An 18,653-nucleotide genomic window follows, 5' to 3' on the forward strand; every position below is an offset into this window, starting at 1 on the left:
CATGAAAAAAGATGTATTCTAAAATTAGATTACTCAGATATATTTAGAATATTAATAATTGAATTGACAAACTCAAGAAAGAGAAAGAGAGAGAGAAAGAGAGAGAGAGCGAACAGCGTAAAACGCACATGTAAAACGCGTTGGTAAACGTATTAGATAAAACTAGCCAAATGGTGGATAATGAGAAGTTTACTGATCACAGTGGTCAAAAGACCGAAAGAAATATCGGTCGACCATACACGAGCCGCGTTAACGAACAAAAGACATTATTCAAAGCCAAACACAAAGTGGATGAGAGTGATTTACCTGTACCTCCACCGGATCCATGGACGAGCCTATGGCGTCTGCAAAATACGCGAAATCAGGCGGAAATAGGACAGAGTCGAAACGTCGATGAAGACGAAGACATAATCGCCTACTTGACGGATTTCGGGACGTTGCCGTTCGAAGGTCAAACCTCGGAGTGTCCTTCGAGAAATTCTGCTATGTCTGCAATGGCTATTTCAAGTCTTTACGCGGAAGACGCCTTCGAGCAGTTGGATCGTCTGTATGCTTTCGCCGAGGAAATTCTCGAGCTCAGGGATCGCAATTCCAAATTTTTTAGACGCGTCAGGAATTTAGAGCGGCTGAAAGTACTCCGTAATGCCAATCAGAAGTTGGAAAATGCTTTCGAGCGAGACAAGGACGCGACGATCAACGTTTGCGAGGAGGATACTGGATTCGCAGAATCCTTGTTAGACGCTATGTTGTCGAATTGCAGAGATTCGCCATTTCAAAAGCGGAATATTCGATCGTCCTCGTCGAGACAAACGAGAAATAAATTCGACATCGACAAGCAAACGTCGACAGATGAAATTTCTGGGAGCGCACCGAAAGTTTCAAAGTGGACCAGGGTTAAAGCTGCTTTCAAGTGGGAAAGGGCTTATACGAACGATACGGAAATAATGGATCCATCGATGACAACGAGCACGTCATCGACGACCACCGCGTCTCCCTCCACTCCAACGACTAAATATCACAGAAATCCAGATGTTGAAATTAAGGAATCGAACAATACGGCCACTTCGTCACCCGTTAACGAACCTTGTAACACAGGCACGCTCTTTGGTGGAACTTCATCTCCATCTTCGTTCAACGAAGGATTTTATGATTGTACGATATTCGTAAACTTTTGTTTATATATATATATGTATTCGTTACAAATATTTTTGCCATTACAGTTTGTCGAATATTATCTTTTTGCAAATTAATCATTTAAATGAAAGACATAAGGATCATTTGTAACTAAATCACTCAGACAAATTTTGAAACTCGGTCTTGATACATGATCGTATGTCCATATTTTTTCGTAATTCGTTAAATTTTTTTAGGTTCACAGAAAAGTGCTTTAAATCATTTAGATTATCAATCCTTAAAGAGAAAACCTAATAAAAAGGCAGATTATGGAAATTGGCATAGCAAATCTCTTGATGATAATATCCTTATACTGGACACTTTGCAAGTTAATGAAACGGGTCTAACAAATGAGGTAAATAAAATGTTATTGTTACTTATTAAATTATATTTTATTGTCTATTATCTTTACACATTTGGATGCAGTTTAATTAGCTAAATATCCGCTAACTTTCATTTTCCACATACTTTGTCCTTGCGATATATGCATTTACGAACGTAAAATTTACTTTCGTACACCAATTCTCACAAATAAATTTTACTCGAACAAAAATCATTAGCTGTTATCGTATGGATAACGACAAATACGAAAGTATAATATAGTTTAAATCATGATTCACTTTTCTATAAAATATTTACTCGATATAAATCCTTTCTATTATCAAAATAAAATTTTTATACAAAACTAGATCGGACAAGGAAAACCATTAATTCGGATTACATCGGATAACGATCACGCGACGTTATCATCGAATAAAATAGACGAAAAAGATACAGAATCGACATCAAAGAGATCAACGCCAACTTTAACTATTACGATTCCTTCACACGATGAGGACAACAGATACATATCTTCCCCGGAATCAAGCTCACCACTCTTTTTTAATACAAACACCTCTGCCGGAAATTCTCCACAGCCCAGGAAGACATACCGAGACCTGTCTATAAACAAGGATTTTAAACGGCAGGTTAATATTGTCTCCCTCTATAAATGAAAAATTAATCCCTTCTTATATTTCGAAGATACATTTTGTCCACAAATTATTTACCTTAATTATTGATTTAGTTAATTTTAAACTTCACACGTTTTTATTATAATGTAACAGCGATCATATGGTGGAGAATCAGCGATTCTTCCGTCAAAAGCACAGAGATCAGACTCCAAATGGAACAAAGTCAGACGAGCGTTTCTAACGAATTCAACTTCAAGCATCTCATCGAATTTCATCAACGTCGTTTCCAGACAGATGCTTTTTCAAGACGGTAATTTAATAATTTACCTATTCATACAATGATATTTCTTTCTAAGAGGACCAGCTTCACGATGATCGCCGTTTTTGTTCGTTTTTAGCAGCAGCGACACAATTGTTTAGGTGTTCCAAAAATGCTTCGCCCTTTTTGCGACACGTTTGCGAAACATTCGTTAACGATGCCTTGTGATATTCCAAAATTCCACGTTGCAACGATTCGATTTTATCCAAACCAGTTTGCGCGTTCTGAGACGTTTTGTCTAATATCTTCTCCGCGTAGACTGCGTTTTCTTCGATGCATTTGGCCAACGCTTGCGGAGTTTTGCATTTGCGACAAGAGAGTATCAGAGATTTGGCACGATCGATGCAAACCAATACGTCGCGCTCTAAACACTCGATATTTACTTTTATTCGTTTTATTCGGGGTACGACATCGTATTCCACGTTCTCGAAAGCCTGGCGAACCTCGTGATTCAGCGACATAGCAGATTTGCGTTTCATAGAACCAAACGATGGATCCACTGCGAGCAACTTCTGAAGCGTTTTCTTAATGTCGTGCAAAATTCCTCTCACCAATACCTGCTCGTTATTTTTCGACAGTTCTACATCTTTCGTTAATTGGACGAACATAGATTTTGATTCGTTTTGAATGTTATTCAAGATAGCGTTGGCCTGTTTCGTAACATTCTCATACGCTTTCTGATAAACATCCACGACGCTTCTTTCTTTGCACTGAAATGTAAGTTACAAATCGTTGTCGAGGATCATTGTGTTAATGTGATAGAATAACGTACGCATTTATTACTTTTGGTGGAGGTTTTGCAAACAGTTTCTTACAACATCGCTGTTCCTTAGATAGTTTTGGGCATTTAGCAAGATCCTCTTGATATTTTTTACATTTCGGTAATATCGTTTCCTTTTTAACGTCTTGCGGTCTTTTACATAATGCTTTGCTGCATTGCTTACCCTGTACAGAATATTTGATAATATTGGTATGGATTCTACGAATGACAGGGACAATAAATTTTGCGACCAACATGCCAAATTCACAAATAGAAAGTAATCAAACAGCCGATCTCCGTGCGACAAAAGAAGACGATTTTTTATATTGGAACGATCGAAAAGTTCGTAGTAGTTCTGATAATCGATATAAACAGTAATAATACAAAGTATTGCTTTATTTATATTTGACAAGATTGGTAGAGAACAATTTATTATAAATTTTTGCCAATCAAGGAATCACTAAGGTCAGATAAATGTTGTTTTTCAGCAATTAATTAATTAACGAGCACTTCTATGATTGATTGCACTAAAATTCAACATCGATAACAATTCTTTTTCTTACTCACCAGGACTGGAAGCATCAATCGGCTGTAATCATAACGACAGCGTGGAAAATGTCGAGAAGGCAACACCGTCGAACGCGCAAGTGGGCACACGACGAGATTACCGAGCTCTTAGGGAAAAGCTGGGAACCGAATTCCACCAAAAATTGATCGAATGGGAACGTTTAAAAAGTCTTCCACCTCGCGTTGCCACGAAAGAAGTTCGTGAAATTTCGCCCAGTTTGCCAAGTCCCCGTGAAAGTTTATTATCTGAAGAAAGATTAGCTCCTGAATTTAGGAAGAAGCTGCAGGACTGGAAACGCGCAAAGAAAGTACGACGAGGAAGTGCTCCCTTTGAACAACAGAGGATCAAACGACGTCGTTTGACCGACTGGCAACTTTGGAGATCTCCTTCGAAAACTGAGCACAGAAATAGGGAGATTGCAACCCCGCAAGTTAACAGTGAATGTGGAGACATCGCTAACGACGGGAAGTCTCAGCTCTGCGAAGATTTTCCACGAAAAATAGAAAATTCGAAGAGAACGAACGAGACTGGCAATAATGATTCCCAATACTCGATACGATCGAAATCGCATCAACATAGAATCGCGTCTGGGATAGATGAAACCGAATTTTTCGTTCTAGAAAGGTTACTATCATTTTTTAATAATAATACGATTAAAGAGAGGCGGGGGTGTGACGCTCAACAGTTGGAAGAGTGTTTTGATGCAGATTCAAGGTATAACGCAAATATATGTTTTATTTATTAAGATTGACATTAAAAGTGAACTAACCGTAAATAGAAATTCTACTCTACCCTTTTCTTCTAACATTCCAATTAAAAATAATAACAGTAATACCAATAATTGAAGAAATATTCACAAAAATTTGTAAGTCTACTAATTTTCATGTTCACATGAAAGCAAACAGCCTGGCAGTGACACACATCTTACTGATGTGTATATTTTATTTAAGATCATATACCGATGGAACACAGAGTCTAAACGATAGCAACGAAGTTTTCGTACGAACGTCTGTCGGATCCTACCGATTCGAAGGTATTTCACGAGAATTCACAAGAAAACTATACGATTGGGAACGGTATCGTGGAATATCGCCCACGTCCTCGACCTTCCGCCTCTTAGGACCCGGTTATATACCTTCTCTGAGACGATCGACTATCGAAACATCAACGAATTCACCCACAAGTAAGATTTTAATTCATCAATCACAGATAGAACAGTTTTCTCCACATGATCGTTTGAATAGGTAATTATTTAGAAGCTAGAAGCAACGAACCGGCATTGTTGAAAGGCGGCTGTTTGAAGAGATCGAAATCTGTCGGCGCCATGATCGAGAAAACTGATCAAACTGCATTTTTTGTACGTCGTTCGAACAGCTTACAGTCATTGGATCATCTCACGAATAGATTGAAAGATTTGGATCGCGTCGATATCTTGCCAGATACTAGTAAGTATTATCATTTATAGTTGTTTCGCTTCAACAGCCGTGTTAACACTAGAACTACCAAAGTAATCAAAATGTACAATTTATAATTATTCACAAAAATTTTATAAATTTATTTTTAGGAATTTTTAGGAATTTAGGCATTTAGGCATTTTTAGGAATTCGAATGATTTTTGGTGAAGTATGCGAATAAAGATTTTCCTTTACATTACGTACATATGCATGAATATTTTTATATACTTGTCATTGGTAATTCTAGTGTGAAAACAGGTGTAGCCTGTTAATCAATATCCTTGTTTATAATTTCAAAATTTCATTTTCTCAGTCGATTCTGAACAGAGGACAGAGGACGTAGCCGAAGATATAATGGATGACTCCGAACCGGAGGCGATGATCGTAGACATCGAAGACGTTATCGAGGAAACTGCAAGTCCCCTGGAGAGGGTGCAACCTCATCAAACACCAGTATATTCGGTTGCAGCGAGCGAAACCACTAGTATCGCCGTACCACTCGGTACAGTCACTTCCAGTCACGAACCATCCCCGGTATTTTTGATCGAAATCGAGGAAAATTCTGATCACAATCTTTGGAAATCTAACAAGTGGAATCAAAGGAAAAGTTTCTCGAGCGAAGACAGCCTGAGTCTGGAACAATCTGAAATGATGAAATCTTGGAATAATGAAAAAATCTCCCCGAACAATGAAGAGTCAGAGCATTGGTTCTCCACAAGTTCAACGAGTAAAAAGCAGATGTCTGGTATTAAAGAAGAGTTGGACAAAGATTCTGTCAAATCAAGTAGTTCGATTTGTTCGACAGACGAGGATACAGAATCTAACGTTATAAAAGAAGAAAAGAAAATAGAAGATCAAAGTCGCGTTAATTTCGAAAGGTATATGAAATCAACGTTTGTTCTGCAAGAACCTACTGTATGAAGAAATGAATTACACCTTCACAAATTTTTCCATTTTTAGAGAAGATGTTCCTGTAACATCATCCGTCGATGAAGAAGCAATTGGAAGAGACATGGAGAAGCATATATCTGATGGTAAGTTTAATAAGGTAATTAACGAAGCTTCTGATAGGTTCTGAGGTTGGTGACGAAAGCCAAGTAAAGAATACCTTGTTTTCCGTTCTAGAAACGAACGAAAACAAAACTATCCGTGAATGGAATCTTGGAAATCGTTCTATTTTTGGTGCAGGCATAAAAGAAACAATGGTAGATTTTGTGAAATTTTATAGCGCAGTTTATCATTCTGCCTTCAAAATATTTTTTATTTTATTTTGTTACTTGTTTTCCTTACAATTGGTGACGAATGTGTAAATACAACTTAGAGAAAATTCAATGTGAAAGCTCGAAGATTAATTTGTTTAAAAAATCTTAGTTTGTTTCTAATGTTCGAACCGATTCTTCAAGGGAAAGTAAAAAAATGAAAGTAACGATGAAAGAAAGATCATTGTCTTCAGAATAAAGTTTTATCATAGCGCAATCAAAAGTATCGACCTGTCGGTACAACCAGGAGTTATCGAGCGAAAAGGAGCACGAGCAACGATCTGATAACCAAGCGGTAGGAAAGGATGAGAGCGGCAATAGTGGAAAACACGATGCTGAAACAACGAATAAGCCCAACAACGAATACGAGGAAATAATCCTGGGAACCAGCGATCCTTCTCGTTGCTCTTTACCGAATATGCAGTCAATGGCGAATTGTAAAAAAGAAACGACCTTAAGTTTACCAAAAACACCGAACGCTTGTGAATTAGGTACGTTCTAATTAGTTAATAAATACAATAATTAACATTTGTAATTTAATGCGCAATTTATTCGTGTCTCGTATTTTAAGAAATTCTGTAAGCGTCGTAAAAAGGTTCAAATCAGAAATAAAAATATCATAATTACTCTTAGATGAAGTCAAGCCTACCACGCGTGAAGTAGATCTTTTTTACGCCAATCGGAGGGACGACAGTTTAAAGAAAATCGAAGAAAATTATGGTATAGTCGAGGAAGAATTAGATATCGGTCATGATTCATCAGAAGCGAAATTAAACTTAAACAACTATAAATCCACCGAATTATTCGTCGAGAATTCAAACCGTGAGAAACAAGATTGTTCGATAGATGCTACAACGAACGCACGATCGGTTGAGAGAAAAAAATGGCGAGAGTATCGTAATATCGAAAATGTTTCGACGTCTTCACAGTCATCGAGTACAAATTCTTGTACACGCGAATGTCGTCGCGAACCGACCATCGAAACAACTGCTTACACGGTCACGCCAAGCCGCGAGGAACGTTGTTTCGAGAGAATCATCATCAATGAGGAAACTTTGAACAAGATAGTCGTGCCCACAGCTAGTACAGGCTGCGTCGAAAAAACAAAATCCTCGAAAACACCGGTGGAACGTGCTACAACTGAGAATTCCGAGAGCAGTCGTCGATCAAGCAGCGATCACTACGTTCCGACTAACCAAGAAGCGAATGTTAAAAAGCAAGTTTCCAACTCACCGACACGAAACGTTTTCATTAGGACGAAACGTATAATATTCTCTCCGTTTCGACGCTCGGAAGAGCATTCAGCTAAAAAGGAGGACACTTCCGAGAACGATCAGGTATTTACAAGGAAAAGCAAAAGCAAATCCAGATCAGGATCCCCTAAAGTAAATCGTCAAGATGCACTTTTGAGGATGTCCCTTTCGTTGCCTTGGCCTCTTCGCCCATCCTCGAAGGATCGCGAAGCCAAGGAAACGAAGGTCGAAGAAAATGGCAAGGAGGAACGGGCATCTATCGAGAAACCAACCTTCGAACGATGCAAATCCGTGGAAAGCTCGAGAAAATCGTCGATCAGCGAAAGCAACGTGTTTCCAAGAGAAACGAAGCGGGATAGAGCTTCGTCGACCGAATTGCCAGGAAGAAATGGCGAGTCTAAACAAGCCGCCGTACAGAAGAGTCAACGAGCAGACGTCTCGGTGCAAGCAAAGCCAGGCGAACAGCAAAATCAAGCCTCTTTCAGAATTAGCTTGCCCAGTTTGAAGACCCAGGTTGACGAGAAGATCAAAGATGCGTCTTCCTCGAAATTCGATCCGCAGTCTTCCGATCTTATTCATAAATTGACGATTCTGTCCAACGTGGTAGCGAGAAGAGACGGTCGAACGAACACGATTTCCGAAGATACGTCTCTGGAATCGCACTCGTTAAGGATACGTCGTGCGAAGGAAGATTTTTTGTCGCGTCGCGGTGGTCCGCTTTGTCATTCCGTGCTAGAATCTCCATCGACCAAACATCAAGTTTCTCCGAGAACGTTTCCTCATCATTACGAACAGATCTCGGAAAATCAAGAGAAAGTGACGAACAAAAGTGTATCGGATGTAAATCATACGCTGAACTCATTGTCGAACGAGGCATCAGACAATCGTGGTGCACAAGAGGAAGCAACGAATGAGAAAAAGGTTGAACAATTTATAAACGAATACAATGCGAATGAGTTGTCGAACAGTCCAGTTTCTCGTCCTGATCGTGTAAAATCTGCCAGTGCCGGAATGATAAACGTTGATCCAGATACTTTCGTGCGTCTCACGGAAGCTAGTCGTGGATGTGAGTCTCTTCCAAGGTCGATCTCGAAGCAGCAACAGCCCTTAGGATCGTTTGCAAAAATTGTTAACAAATTTAAATTTACACGATTGATACGTGGCAAGGATATACAGGAGGAGAATATGAGCACTATTTCGAAATTGTGCAGACAAAGTTTGTTAATCGACGTTCGAAACGATTTTGATAAGTGCTGGGAATCCAGCGATCGTGAGAAGACTTCCAAACAGGAAAGTGTAAGGAGAAGTAAGAAAAATGAATAATTATGGCTTCTAAATTTAATTTTCCAATTAGTAGGAAGACAGACGATTGTTTAAAGAAAAGAATTTTTCGGGTAGGATGATCATCCTTTCTTATAGCGACTATTTTATAGTACCATAAATAATCCAAATCAAGTTTCAACTTTTGCGACACTTTTACTGCCTTCTAACTTTTAAAGTATCGCTTATTTCGTGTCAATAGTTATGTCTTCTTTTCCATAGTATTATACAGAAAATGATAACACATGTAATAACAGTATCACGTGGAACTAATAAAGAAAATATACGGTGTTAATGATAATAGGACGTTTAAATAGTTGATCATTCGAATAGTAGCCTGTATTAAATACCGTTGATGGGTAGTCATAGTACTAAAAGTACAGTATACGTTAAACAGGATTTAAATGTTATAAAGCATCATAACATTAACCCATTTATATAAAATCATAGCAACGAAATTATATCAGAATTGCTATGTCACAGTGTATTAGATAGAAGGAACAAAAATATAAAAAATTTGTTCATATAAATGTGTAATTAAATATATTTAAAAAACAAGTAACTTTTGGTAAATATTATTCGTTAAATTTATTTCCTGCAGTATTCACCTATTTAAAAAATGCTCGACATTATGTTTCCCTTTGTGCCTATTAGGCAACGTTACTTGTAACTTTCTATTCGTAAAGTAATCTATACTATAAATTAATTTCAAGCAAGATACGCATAAAGTGGTAATTAATTACCGTCGGATTTAATCTAACTCGCAGCAACCCCGAACAAATAAAATACTTTTTCCTATGAGAACTTTCACCATCTTAAAAACTCAAACGTATACGTATCGCGCGTAATTGAAGAGTAAGAGCAAACAAAAACGGAGGGTCGTTCCAAGTATTACCGTTGTTTGATAAAATGAAATTAATACCCCTGGGGTAGTTTCGAGTGGTGCACAGAAACTAAAAGTAAGCTCGTGTCGTGTGCGTCCAATGCTGCCCCTTTTCTTTCTCTTGCCCTCCCTTTTTAACTTTCCCGTCCTGTTTTCTGTTTAACCCTCGCACCCGCTTCGGAGCTTCGAACGATCCTTTCACGTGTTTTCATACCCGTGATACCTCTCACGAACGCGAAAACTCTTCGATCGCATTAAGCGGATTTCACTCGATCACGAGGCGGTCGAACAAACAAATCGGTTGAGCGAGCGCATTTCGTTTCGTTCTCTGTGATTGTGTGCCGTTGCCATTGTGCTATCGTGCCGCTCAAGAATAGGTCTACCTTGGGAAGAGTTTTGATTTATAACGAGTTTAAGCCGACCCAGATCATGGGATATCTGTTTTCTTCCTGCAACTGAAGAGTTTTCGTTTTCTGTTTTTTTAGTAACGCGAAATGATAATATATAATTGAAATCTAAAAACAAATTTTTAAGTCTCACCTTGTTATTAATTTTTTATAAAGTCTATCCAAACGTCAAAAATATCTGCAGTGTAAAAACAAATAATCTTTTAAAAAAGAAAAGAGACTGACAAGAAAAACATAAACGATACACTTTATGATAGACTGCTTTAACCCTTTCAAGGTGTAAAAATATCACGACAAAGCAACGAGCTTTTTCAAGATATTTCAAAGAAGAAAGATTGTTACCGGTATATACATATGCATATAAATATATACACGTGTGTGTGCGTTTTAGCAATGGAATATGTAAGAAGAATGTGTCTTGGAAAACAACTTGGGAAAAGTCAGGAACGTAATATAGCAGATAGCCTGCTCTTATTCCGACATCCTGATCACAGGTAGGGGATCTTTTACCGATTTACGAGCTGGACGTCAAGCTCGCAGGATCATCGAATCCCTCACAATGGGCGGTCGTGTTTTTCGTTGCATCCAGCAGGATCGACCACACCTTTTACCTGCGCTTATAATCCGGAAGCATTCGCGAGAGCACGCACCAAGGTTCGAAACATTAAACAGATATTGTATCGACACCTTTCAAGAATATAACAGAAATATTCCAATACGATCCTCTTCTTATCGAACAATTCGGCTTATTGTTAACATTGATCCTCCTTCGGATCTATGAGAAATTGTACATCTAACAATAGGCTAAAATTTTAAAGATAATATGCAATTTGTGATTATATTAAATTTTCTTTCCTCGATTTCAGGAAATTTGATTTCATATTTATTTTCTCGACTGGTGCTTGTCTCTTACTCTTTCTTTGCCTTTCGAATTCATATATGCAGCTTTACCTCTCATTGTAAACCAATGAATATTTTGATATTGCCTTGTAAAGAGGACCGATCTCCTGAATAAATCATGCATCTGCAACTTTTATATTGGACGTATGGACTGAGTTGCACAAGTTTGTCACGCGAATGAGTTGAAGCGACTGTCGCTGATGGGACGTCATTGATTTATGCGCACCAGTTTATATTCGACGCGATTTTCGTATGGCGAATAGCATAAATAGCCATGCGTTTGTGTCTATAAGCACGAAGCTTGCTTCATTTTTATGTCTCAATTCTGATTTCATCGAATAGAAATATAAATAGATTATGTTTATCCTTCTGTAATATCGATAAACTTGGATTTTGTAATACCAAGATTAAATATAGAAATTCCTATGACATATAAAAAGATGTAAAACGTAACGCTTGACAGTGCAGATTCGGTAGTAAAATTTCGTCTCAATTTGTCGAGAGTTGATTTGCTACATGCTGCCTTTCTCCATAGTTGGAGAATACGTGTAATTAATCTTGATACAACGAAGGTACACACCGGTGCAGCGAATATATACAGCGGAGTGCTCGTCACCCGACAAATTTCCGCCGGCCGATTATATTTATCGCCTGATTTCAGCCGGCAGATTACATTATTTTAATGCTTAATGCGTTACGCCTCTGGCTCGGCTTCCTTGGCAAAGACGGGTGGTTGCATGTGGTAGCGGCTACGACAAAATATTCGGCAGGGTTTCGAGATCTCTACGCTAAATGTACTCAAATAAAGCAATCTCCACGATCAGACAACGACAACGCGGCGGCGTTTGTCTTTTATCCTCCGTTTTACCCCTTCCCTTTACCTCAGTCAGCTTCCTCCCCAACCCCATCGAGTATTTTGATGACAGTGGCCACTGGTCACTGCTGGCGGTTCCAGCTTCCTCTTCTTTGTCAAGGCAAACCCTTCTGACAAAGCGAAGGTGGTAGTCTGCCGGAGAATTAATTGCTTTGAACAATATTTACGTTCTCTCGTCTAAGAGATTCCTTCCTTTCTTTTATTCGTGAGCTTCATTTTTTTTCTTTACGAAGGCCTGACCGAGGATACCCCAACCCCTAACCGTCAAGGAAGATGTCGCGCGATTTTTATCAAGTTTCCGAGGAATCTCGAGGAAGCCGGCCCTCGAGAGTACGAATCCTCGTCCGCTGGCATGAGAACGTGTACGAGAAGGGCCTCGCGAGACAAGTCAACATCGCCACGCGACATCCATTCGAATTTTTATGGGATCTTTACGTATCGTTCGATAATCCAATCGTAAAACGATCCTTCTTTTTTTACGTTTTTACGAAAAACTTAATGAAGTTCTTCGCTTTCGAAACTGTATCGAACATTTGCAGTGAGAATTGTAAAAATGTAATACAAATGTAAATTTTTATCCATCAAGGACGAAGGAGAGGGAGGAAATAAAAACAGTCAAAGTGATATAAAGTAAATACAAAATGCAATGCTTATAAATATTTCAATTTCTTTAAACCTCGTAGTACTATCTGACGAAGAAAAACGTCAACGAGAAGAAGCTGTTACACGATAAAAGCGTTATATTAGGGTCCTTTCGAGCACAGTGTATTTTACTACCGTTTCGTGTATCTTTCTACTTTTTATGTAAAAAAAAATAAGCGTTGTTTGTATACTCATGTTCGACAAATTTTCCAGTTTCCGTACAACAAGGGTTCACGCAACATCGCCCTTCTAACGTTTACGCTAACCAAATATGTAGTGCTAATCACCAGGATGATGTCATGTTCCATCCTTCTTCTCTCTGCATCGTGTTAATTATAGTTTATTCGACGTTGAATATGCTAGACAATGTTTATAGGGATGCTGGTCGCGCGCCCATATTTTTCACAAAATATCAAACGTTGGGCATAAAATGGTAAAAGAAATGGCAAAGGTAAACGAGATTTTCGTTTTTCTAGGCAATGAAAGCAATTCTTCTCCAGCGAATTAAAAGCACGTAGCTGAATTATTTTATTGCTCTTTGCAAAAGATGTGATCGTCCTTGGCTATCCATCTAATAATTAAATACTTTTACGTGGAAAACAGTAGTGGAAAGAAATGGAGCAAAGTGCGATGACGATAGCAAAGAATCGAAGGTGAAAAGAGCGAAAAGATAAATAAAAAAGAAGAGTCATCGTTAAAGAAAGGAGGCTGCAGGTTCTCAAATTGCAATGAAACCGGGCACCGACGCGTCGCGTGGGTTTCGTATGACGACCAGACCACCGATGACGATGCTGTTTTTCTTTCGCCCCGAATATACTTTTCATCCCTTATGATACAACTTTGTTCGTTGAACGAAATTAAACCCGATTCAAGCAATTACAAAGAAACTTTATTCCATTGCGCGACTCTTAGAACAGTCGAGTAAGGAACATTCGAAGAGTAGATGTTTATAGAGGCGAAAAAATTTTCTACTACGCCTCGAAGAGAGCATCGAAGTCTCTTTGGAGTTTGGAGTTTAAGCTAAACTTGCGAGGTCCTCTTATAAGACTTCGAATTGTAAGACTTCGCTTTACGAAATTGGCGAGGGAAGGATATTCGAAAACTACGAGAATGTATAAAATAATTATATTTTTCAACACATGCAGTTTCAGTCTCAAAGAGCGCAGTAATATTTATAATACAATAAATTATAAGTACGTAACTTGGTCCGCCTTTATAATACAATATCGAGTTAACGATTTATCCATTAAAATATCGTTATTTTACAAAATTTACAAAGTTTCTAGTATTTACAGAAATCTTGGAAATGCGTGTTTAAACCTTTCTCGTTACGTTTCGCATGATAAATATTACGATAATAATAATAAAAAATATAAACTATAAGACAATGGTCAATATCGTTTTACAAAAGATAAACGAGTGAATGGTACGCAGTTATAAGAATCATCGGATAACTGAAATGATATTCTGTAATTACAGCTGTAAATATCTACAAGAAAATGATAATGGATCGTTCCTACGTCTCAAACACAATTCCTATAATTCGACTAAACAATGTAAACGTAATTCATATCTCGTACATTTGGACGAAACATCTTTTCTATACACAAGCCAAAATTCAATTATTTCGGTCCTGCGGTTGATTCCACTAAACACTTTCGTTCAATTTCAACGACCGACTTTACCAGTTCGTTGACTAACACGATCTTCAGCGAAATCTTAAAAAAGAAAAAAAGAAAAAGAGGAAAAAATGTTATTGCAACAAATCGTACAATGCCGTGATGTAAGACTGTGCCATTTGAAGCGTTTCGTATTTCGAGAGCTGCCGGTCGTTACCCAAAGACGGAAGATACGCTCTCAATCTATCGAACGCTTTATTCAGGTTCTGCATTCTTCTCCGTTCTCTGGCGTTCGCCGCCAGTCTGCGTTTCCTCACGATCGTCGAGCTAACGTATTTACCTCTCCTTCTCACCACGTTTCGATTGTTTCCGTTTCCATCGATCTCGGATCCTATGTGATCGGGACTGTCGCTCATTTCGGCATCGTCCTCGCTGTCAGCGTCTACGATTCTGTCTGAGAAACTGCTGGAATTGCTGATGACACTGCCTCGAGACGACTGCGCCTTTTCATGCTCCGTTTCAGCCTCAGGATCCGCGGTTCCATCGGTATCCGCGTCCATACTGTTTACTTCCTCCGTCAGATCGATCATGTTCATAGCGTGTTGCGTTGCCTCGCTGTTGATCGTAGCGAGGCTCCTCTTCGTAGTGTACCTCTTGTTCAGTTCCTCCATCGAGCCTAATAAACGGTACGTAACCGGAGTACTTATCGTGTCAGGCTCTGACGATACAGACAAAGTTGTGGCAGGACTAACTGATCGTAAACTTGCGGTTGGACTCGGCGTGTGCCAGCCATCGCTGCGATTTCCGTCATACACGATGCACTGCGGTATGCTGATACTGCTTACTGGTGGAAGATCAGACTTGCTCTTGGAATAAGCGTAGCTCGGTAAATCCAGATACGTGCAGGATACGACCTCGTCCTCTCTCGGTGGGAACATATATCCGTATCGAAACATCTCCTGCAGTTCCATGCCGGCAATTTCTGAATCGAAGTAGAACACAGAATTTGGAAATGGAAACTCCTCACTGGATAGGTAGGGTCGATAAGTAGGCCTCTTACTCTTTGCGATGTCTTCACTGAATTTCCACTGTATTTTCACGGAAACACCAGTTGCGAAACAAGCTCTTTTTATTGACTACGATGTGCGTGTATGTGATTCTATAGAGCAGTTTATGATGCACGCACGCCGACTCCGCTGTCGGGGTGATTCTAAAGTCGGCTGGTACACCGCCGGGGGATTTATGCGTTTTTGGAGCGAGGCACCCTCGTGCAGCACGTGCCGCCTGACCAATGAAAACTCGCCGTCGATCCCCACCATTTCTGCGGTGAGGTAAAGCCAACCAGCCCCGAGTATGCGAACGGCTAGCGTAACAGGTGGCATCGGCGCCTCCATCCTATACGATCACGTATAAAATCGCACAGCTATTACCTGGCCCTTCGGTGACATACGTATGTATTAATACTAATACATATGTAAGTGCGTGCGTGATCATATACGAGCTCCATTCAATGCATATCATGTACAAGTTTATATCATTTACTTAGGATTCACGGTAAACACAGACGCGAGAGTCTCTTTGATCACGATGCACCGAAACTACCTGTTATTGAGATACTTGGTTGATAATTTGCGATGGTATTAAAAAGTGGCGTCGAACGCACGAAAAATGATATTCAACGAATAATAATAATAAAACCCGTGACATGCTTAATGTAACGAGATTCGATCCTTGACGACGCAATGTGATTTACGAGTTATATCATGTCCACTAGTATTTTTAAATATTATCAATTTCGTTGCTACTATATTAAGTTACATATTTTTCTGTTTAATTCTCGTTGTAGAGGATTGACACGTATTTCGATGTTGAGGATCAACGAATACTCGGATAATTTAATACGTGTCGCAGTATGATCTATACTTCGATGAATATACTTGTATGAACCGTACAATGCTATTTTTTGACGAAACGTAAGGGCAAGTGGAAAATCAGATAAGAAAATAACGGAATATTATTCCGTGTGAATAATACGAAGTTATTTAAATAAATAATGGTAATTTGGAGTACACGTTTAAGCAATCTGACCGGGTAAACCGATCGGTTGAAGCGATTGTGGAACGAGGAACGCGGTCCAGCGCAAAATCTTGGGAAAAGAACGGATCGTATCTTCAAAAGGGTGCAAATACCTCAGGGGCGTAAGGTCCAGTTACATTTTTACTCGCTCAATTAGCGAAAACAGGTAGGATAAAGTTTGCGGCGAGCACGAAGGTGGTCCGAAGCAACCCGATCTCTGTCATTCCCTTCGGACACAGCCGTCTTGGATTTCGGGATCGTCCCGCCATTGCCTTAAAATTCTTCCTAAGTAGCGACACGATAATCCTTTGCTCGAAAACCTTTGGTACTTTTCGTACTTTTAACGAGAACAACCACGTGATCGGAGATCTCTCAACTTTTTTAGTAACGGGAAACATCGTCTTTCAAGGTCAGCGTAACTTCCGTAACTTCTCTTCATTAGCACAACTTACCGTAAAGACAATTTTAACAGAAACATGTTCTTGCCACGTTGGCGCTCTTACGAAACAGAATTCGATCTTGTAAATTAATTGGAAAAAGGTGCAGATGAAATGTTACCCTAATGCGGTGTTGAATATGATATTAGGTCGTCCGACAAGTTTCTTTCGTTTTATAAGAAAATAATGGATGCACAATATTTTGCATTTTATATTATTTTATCGAATTACGTATGATTTTTGTTCTATCAAGATAAAGATCACAACGTTCGACAGATTAGCTTTCATGTTTGTATAAAGGTACATCGTTGTAATAGACGTGTCTGTAAAAGAAAGACACTTTTCGGACAACCTAATATAACATAAAGTCTTTTGTCAGGCATCAAGTGTCTTAACGTGTTTACGAGAAAGTTAACGTAAAAATGTATATAATTAAAATTAATCGATGCAGAATACATTCTTTTTACATCTAAATATCTTCGCCATTTTCACGCGAGAATATTCTTCCGTCGAATTGGGATGTAATTTAAAAATTGATTGCTTCCATTTATTATATTCTTGTTCCAGAACGGAACTGGGACGGAACCAATAATTAGGGCTACGAAATGTACGCTTGTCTGTGTCTATCCTTACTCTATTCACCAACAGCATTACCTCTACCTTCTGCCTTTTGTTTTCACCTTTTTGCTTACCTGCTCACCCCGTCGGTGCATCAGTTCAACCCACTCATCCTGTCTTTGCTTGTCAAAATCTTGCCAAAGAATTCTCGATTTTTCTATTAATTACCCTTGGTCAAACGAAAAACGAACGAAGAGACTCGTTAAATAAATAACATCGCCAATTGTTACTCCGCGAGGAAGAAGAAATAATCGACAAAAGTTAAGAATAAAAATACTACAAAAAGTATTTCTAGAGACGAAATACATCGCAAAATACCATTCTTCTGTAACTAAAGAACGTAATTATTAATTGCTGCAATTAATCATATTACTTACGAGGAATAAAATATGGAAAAAAGATATAAAAAAAAGGAAACGAGGTGAAGATTCGATAAGGTAGTAAGCGAAGAGGAGGGACGAGAAGAAAGTGTGAGAAAGGAAAAATGGATCAACAGAAGGGATATTCCTTGGGTAAAAATGATCTGAGGTAGGCCCGTCATGAGGATGCGCCCTGGGCGTGAGTCGAGTAATTAAATACAAAGTGCACTCATTTGTGAGCTCAGTGGCAAATAACATGTTATCCGACTAGTGGTAATTTATGAGAGCACCGTATGACGCTATTCGTCTGACCCTCCACGAAGTTGACTCTAAACGATATCTATATAGAATACACATAGATATATTCAATGAATATGTATTTGGAAATAGAGATGTAAACTTTCGCAGACAGGCTAAATAACGAGGAATGCAGGCTTGGAGATCGACTAATTATCATTTGTTTCATCTCATTCGCTATTCTTCTCCTCCCATTTTCCCTTTCGTTTCTTAACATTTTCCGTCTTATTAATAATTCATCGAGAGGAGTATTCACGTTCGAAATTGGCCAGAACGATTGATCGATTTCTGAGCTGAAATTCTGGGATAAAAATTTAAGAAGAAAGATCATGGAATGATTTATTATTCGATATTAATAATTTCATTACATAGACACATTTATCTATAATTTTTAACATTTATCTCATTCGCTTATCGCTCTGTTATTGTATTCTATTACATCATCGTAATGATTATTTTATCTTGCTGTGACAATGTCAATT

General features: G+C 38.7%; 3 protein-coding genes across 3 annotated transcripts; 1 reads left to right on the top strand and 2 right to left on the bottom strand.

Annotated features, from left to right (window-relative positions):
• Window positions 1–170: 170 nt before the first annotated feature.
• LOC138183779 (uro-adherence factor A) lies at window positions 171–9,627 on the top strand. The gene is made up of 11 exons (XM_069121157.1): window positions 171–1,152; window positions 1,371–1,528; window positions 1,863–2,141; window positions 2,280–2,436; window positions 3,776–4,487; window positions 4,724–4,956; window positions 5,030–5,218; window positions 5,541–6,105; window positions 6,188–6,261; window positions 6,699–6,977; window positions 7,120–9,627. The coding sequence occupies exons 1-11, from the start codon at window positions 171–173 to the stop codon at window positions 9,060–9,062; spliced, it is 5,571 nt and encodes a 1,856-aa protein (XP_068977258.1). The 3' UTR covers window positions 9,063–9,627.
• On the bottom strand, window positions 2,493–3,462 carry LOC138184356 (uncharacterized). The gene is made up of 2 exons (XM_069122238.1): window positions 3,229–3,462; window positions 2,493–3,155 (listed from the first exon to the last, which is right to left on the bottom strand). Exons 1-2 carry the CDS (start codon window positions 3,460–3,462, stop codon window positions 2,493–2,495), a joined length of 897 nt encoding a protein of 298 aa, XP_068978339.1.
• Window positions 9,628–14,137: 4,510 nt separating the features above from the next.
• ato (atonal) lies at window positions 14,138–15,456 on the bottom strand. Its single transcript, XM_069122278.1, has one exon. It carries the CDS (start codon window positions 15,353–15,355, stop codon window positions 14,519–14,521), a length of 837 nt encoding a protein of 278 aa, XP_068978379.1. The 5' UTR covers window positions 15,356–15,456; the 3' UTR covers window positions 14,138–14,518.
• Between the last annotated feature and the right edge of the window lie 3,197 nt (window positions 15,457–18,653).

Source organism: Bombus flavifrons, chromosome 10 (assembly GCF_040668555.2).
Source record: "Bombus flavifrons isolate JBK064 chromosome 10, iyBomFlav1_principal, whole genome shotgun sequence".
NCBI lineage: Eukaryota > Metazoa > Arthropoda > Insecta > Hymenoptera > Apidae > Bombus > Bombus flavifrons.

Excerpts from the sequence above, each read along its gene's own strand:
- LOC138183779 (XM_069121157.1), top strand. The coding sequence starts at position 171 with ATGGTGGATAATGAGAAGTTTACTGATCACAGTGGTCAAAAGACCGAA. Across the intron at positions 2,142-2,279 it reads ACAAGGATTTTAAACGGCAG|CGATCATATGGTGGAGAATC; the intron begins GTTAATATTGTC and ends ATAATGTAACAG. Across the intron at positions 6,106-6,187 it reads AGTCGCGTTAATTTCGAAAG|AGAAGATGTTCCTGTAACAT; the intron begins GTATATGAAATC and ends TTCCATTTTTAG.
- LOC138184356 (XM_069122238.1), bottom strand. The coding sequence starts at position 3,462 with ATGTTGGTCGCAAAATTTATTGTCCCTGTCATTCGTAGAATCCATACC. Across the intron at positions 3,156-3,228 it reads TTGCAAAACCTCCACCAAAA|TGCAAAGAAAGAAGCGTCGT; the intron begins GTAATAAATGCG and ends CTTACATTTCAG.
- ato (XM_069122278.1), bottom strand. The coding sequence starts at position 15,355 with ATGGAACTGCAGGAGATGTTTCGATACGGATATATGTTCCCACCGAGA.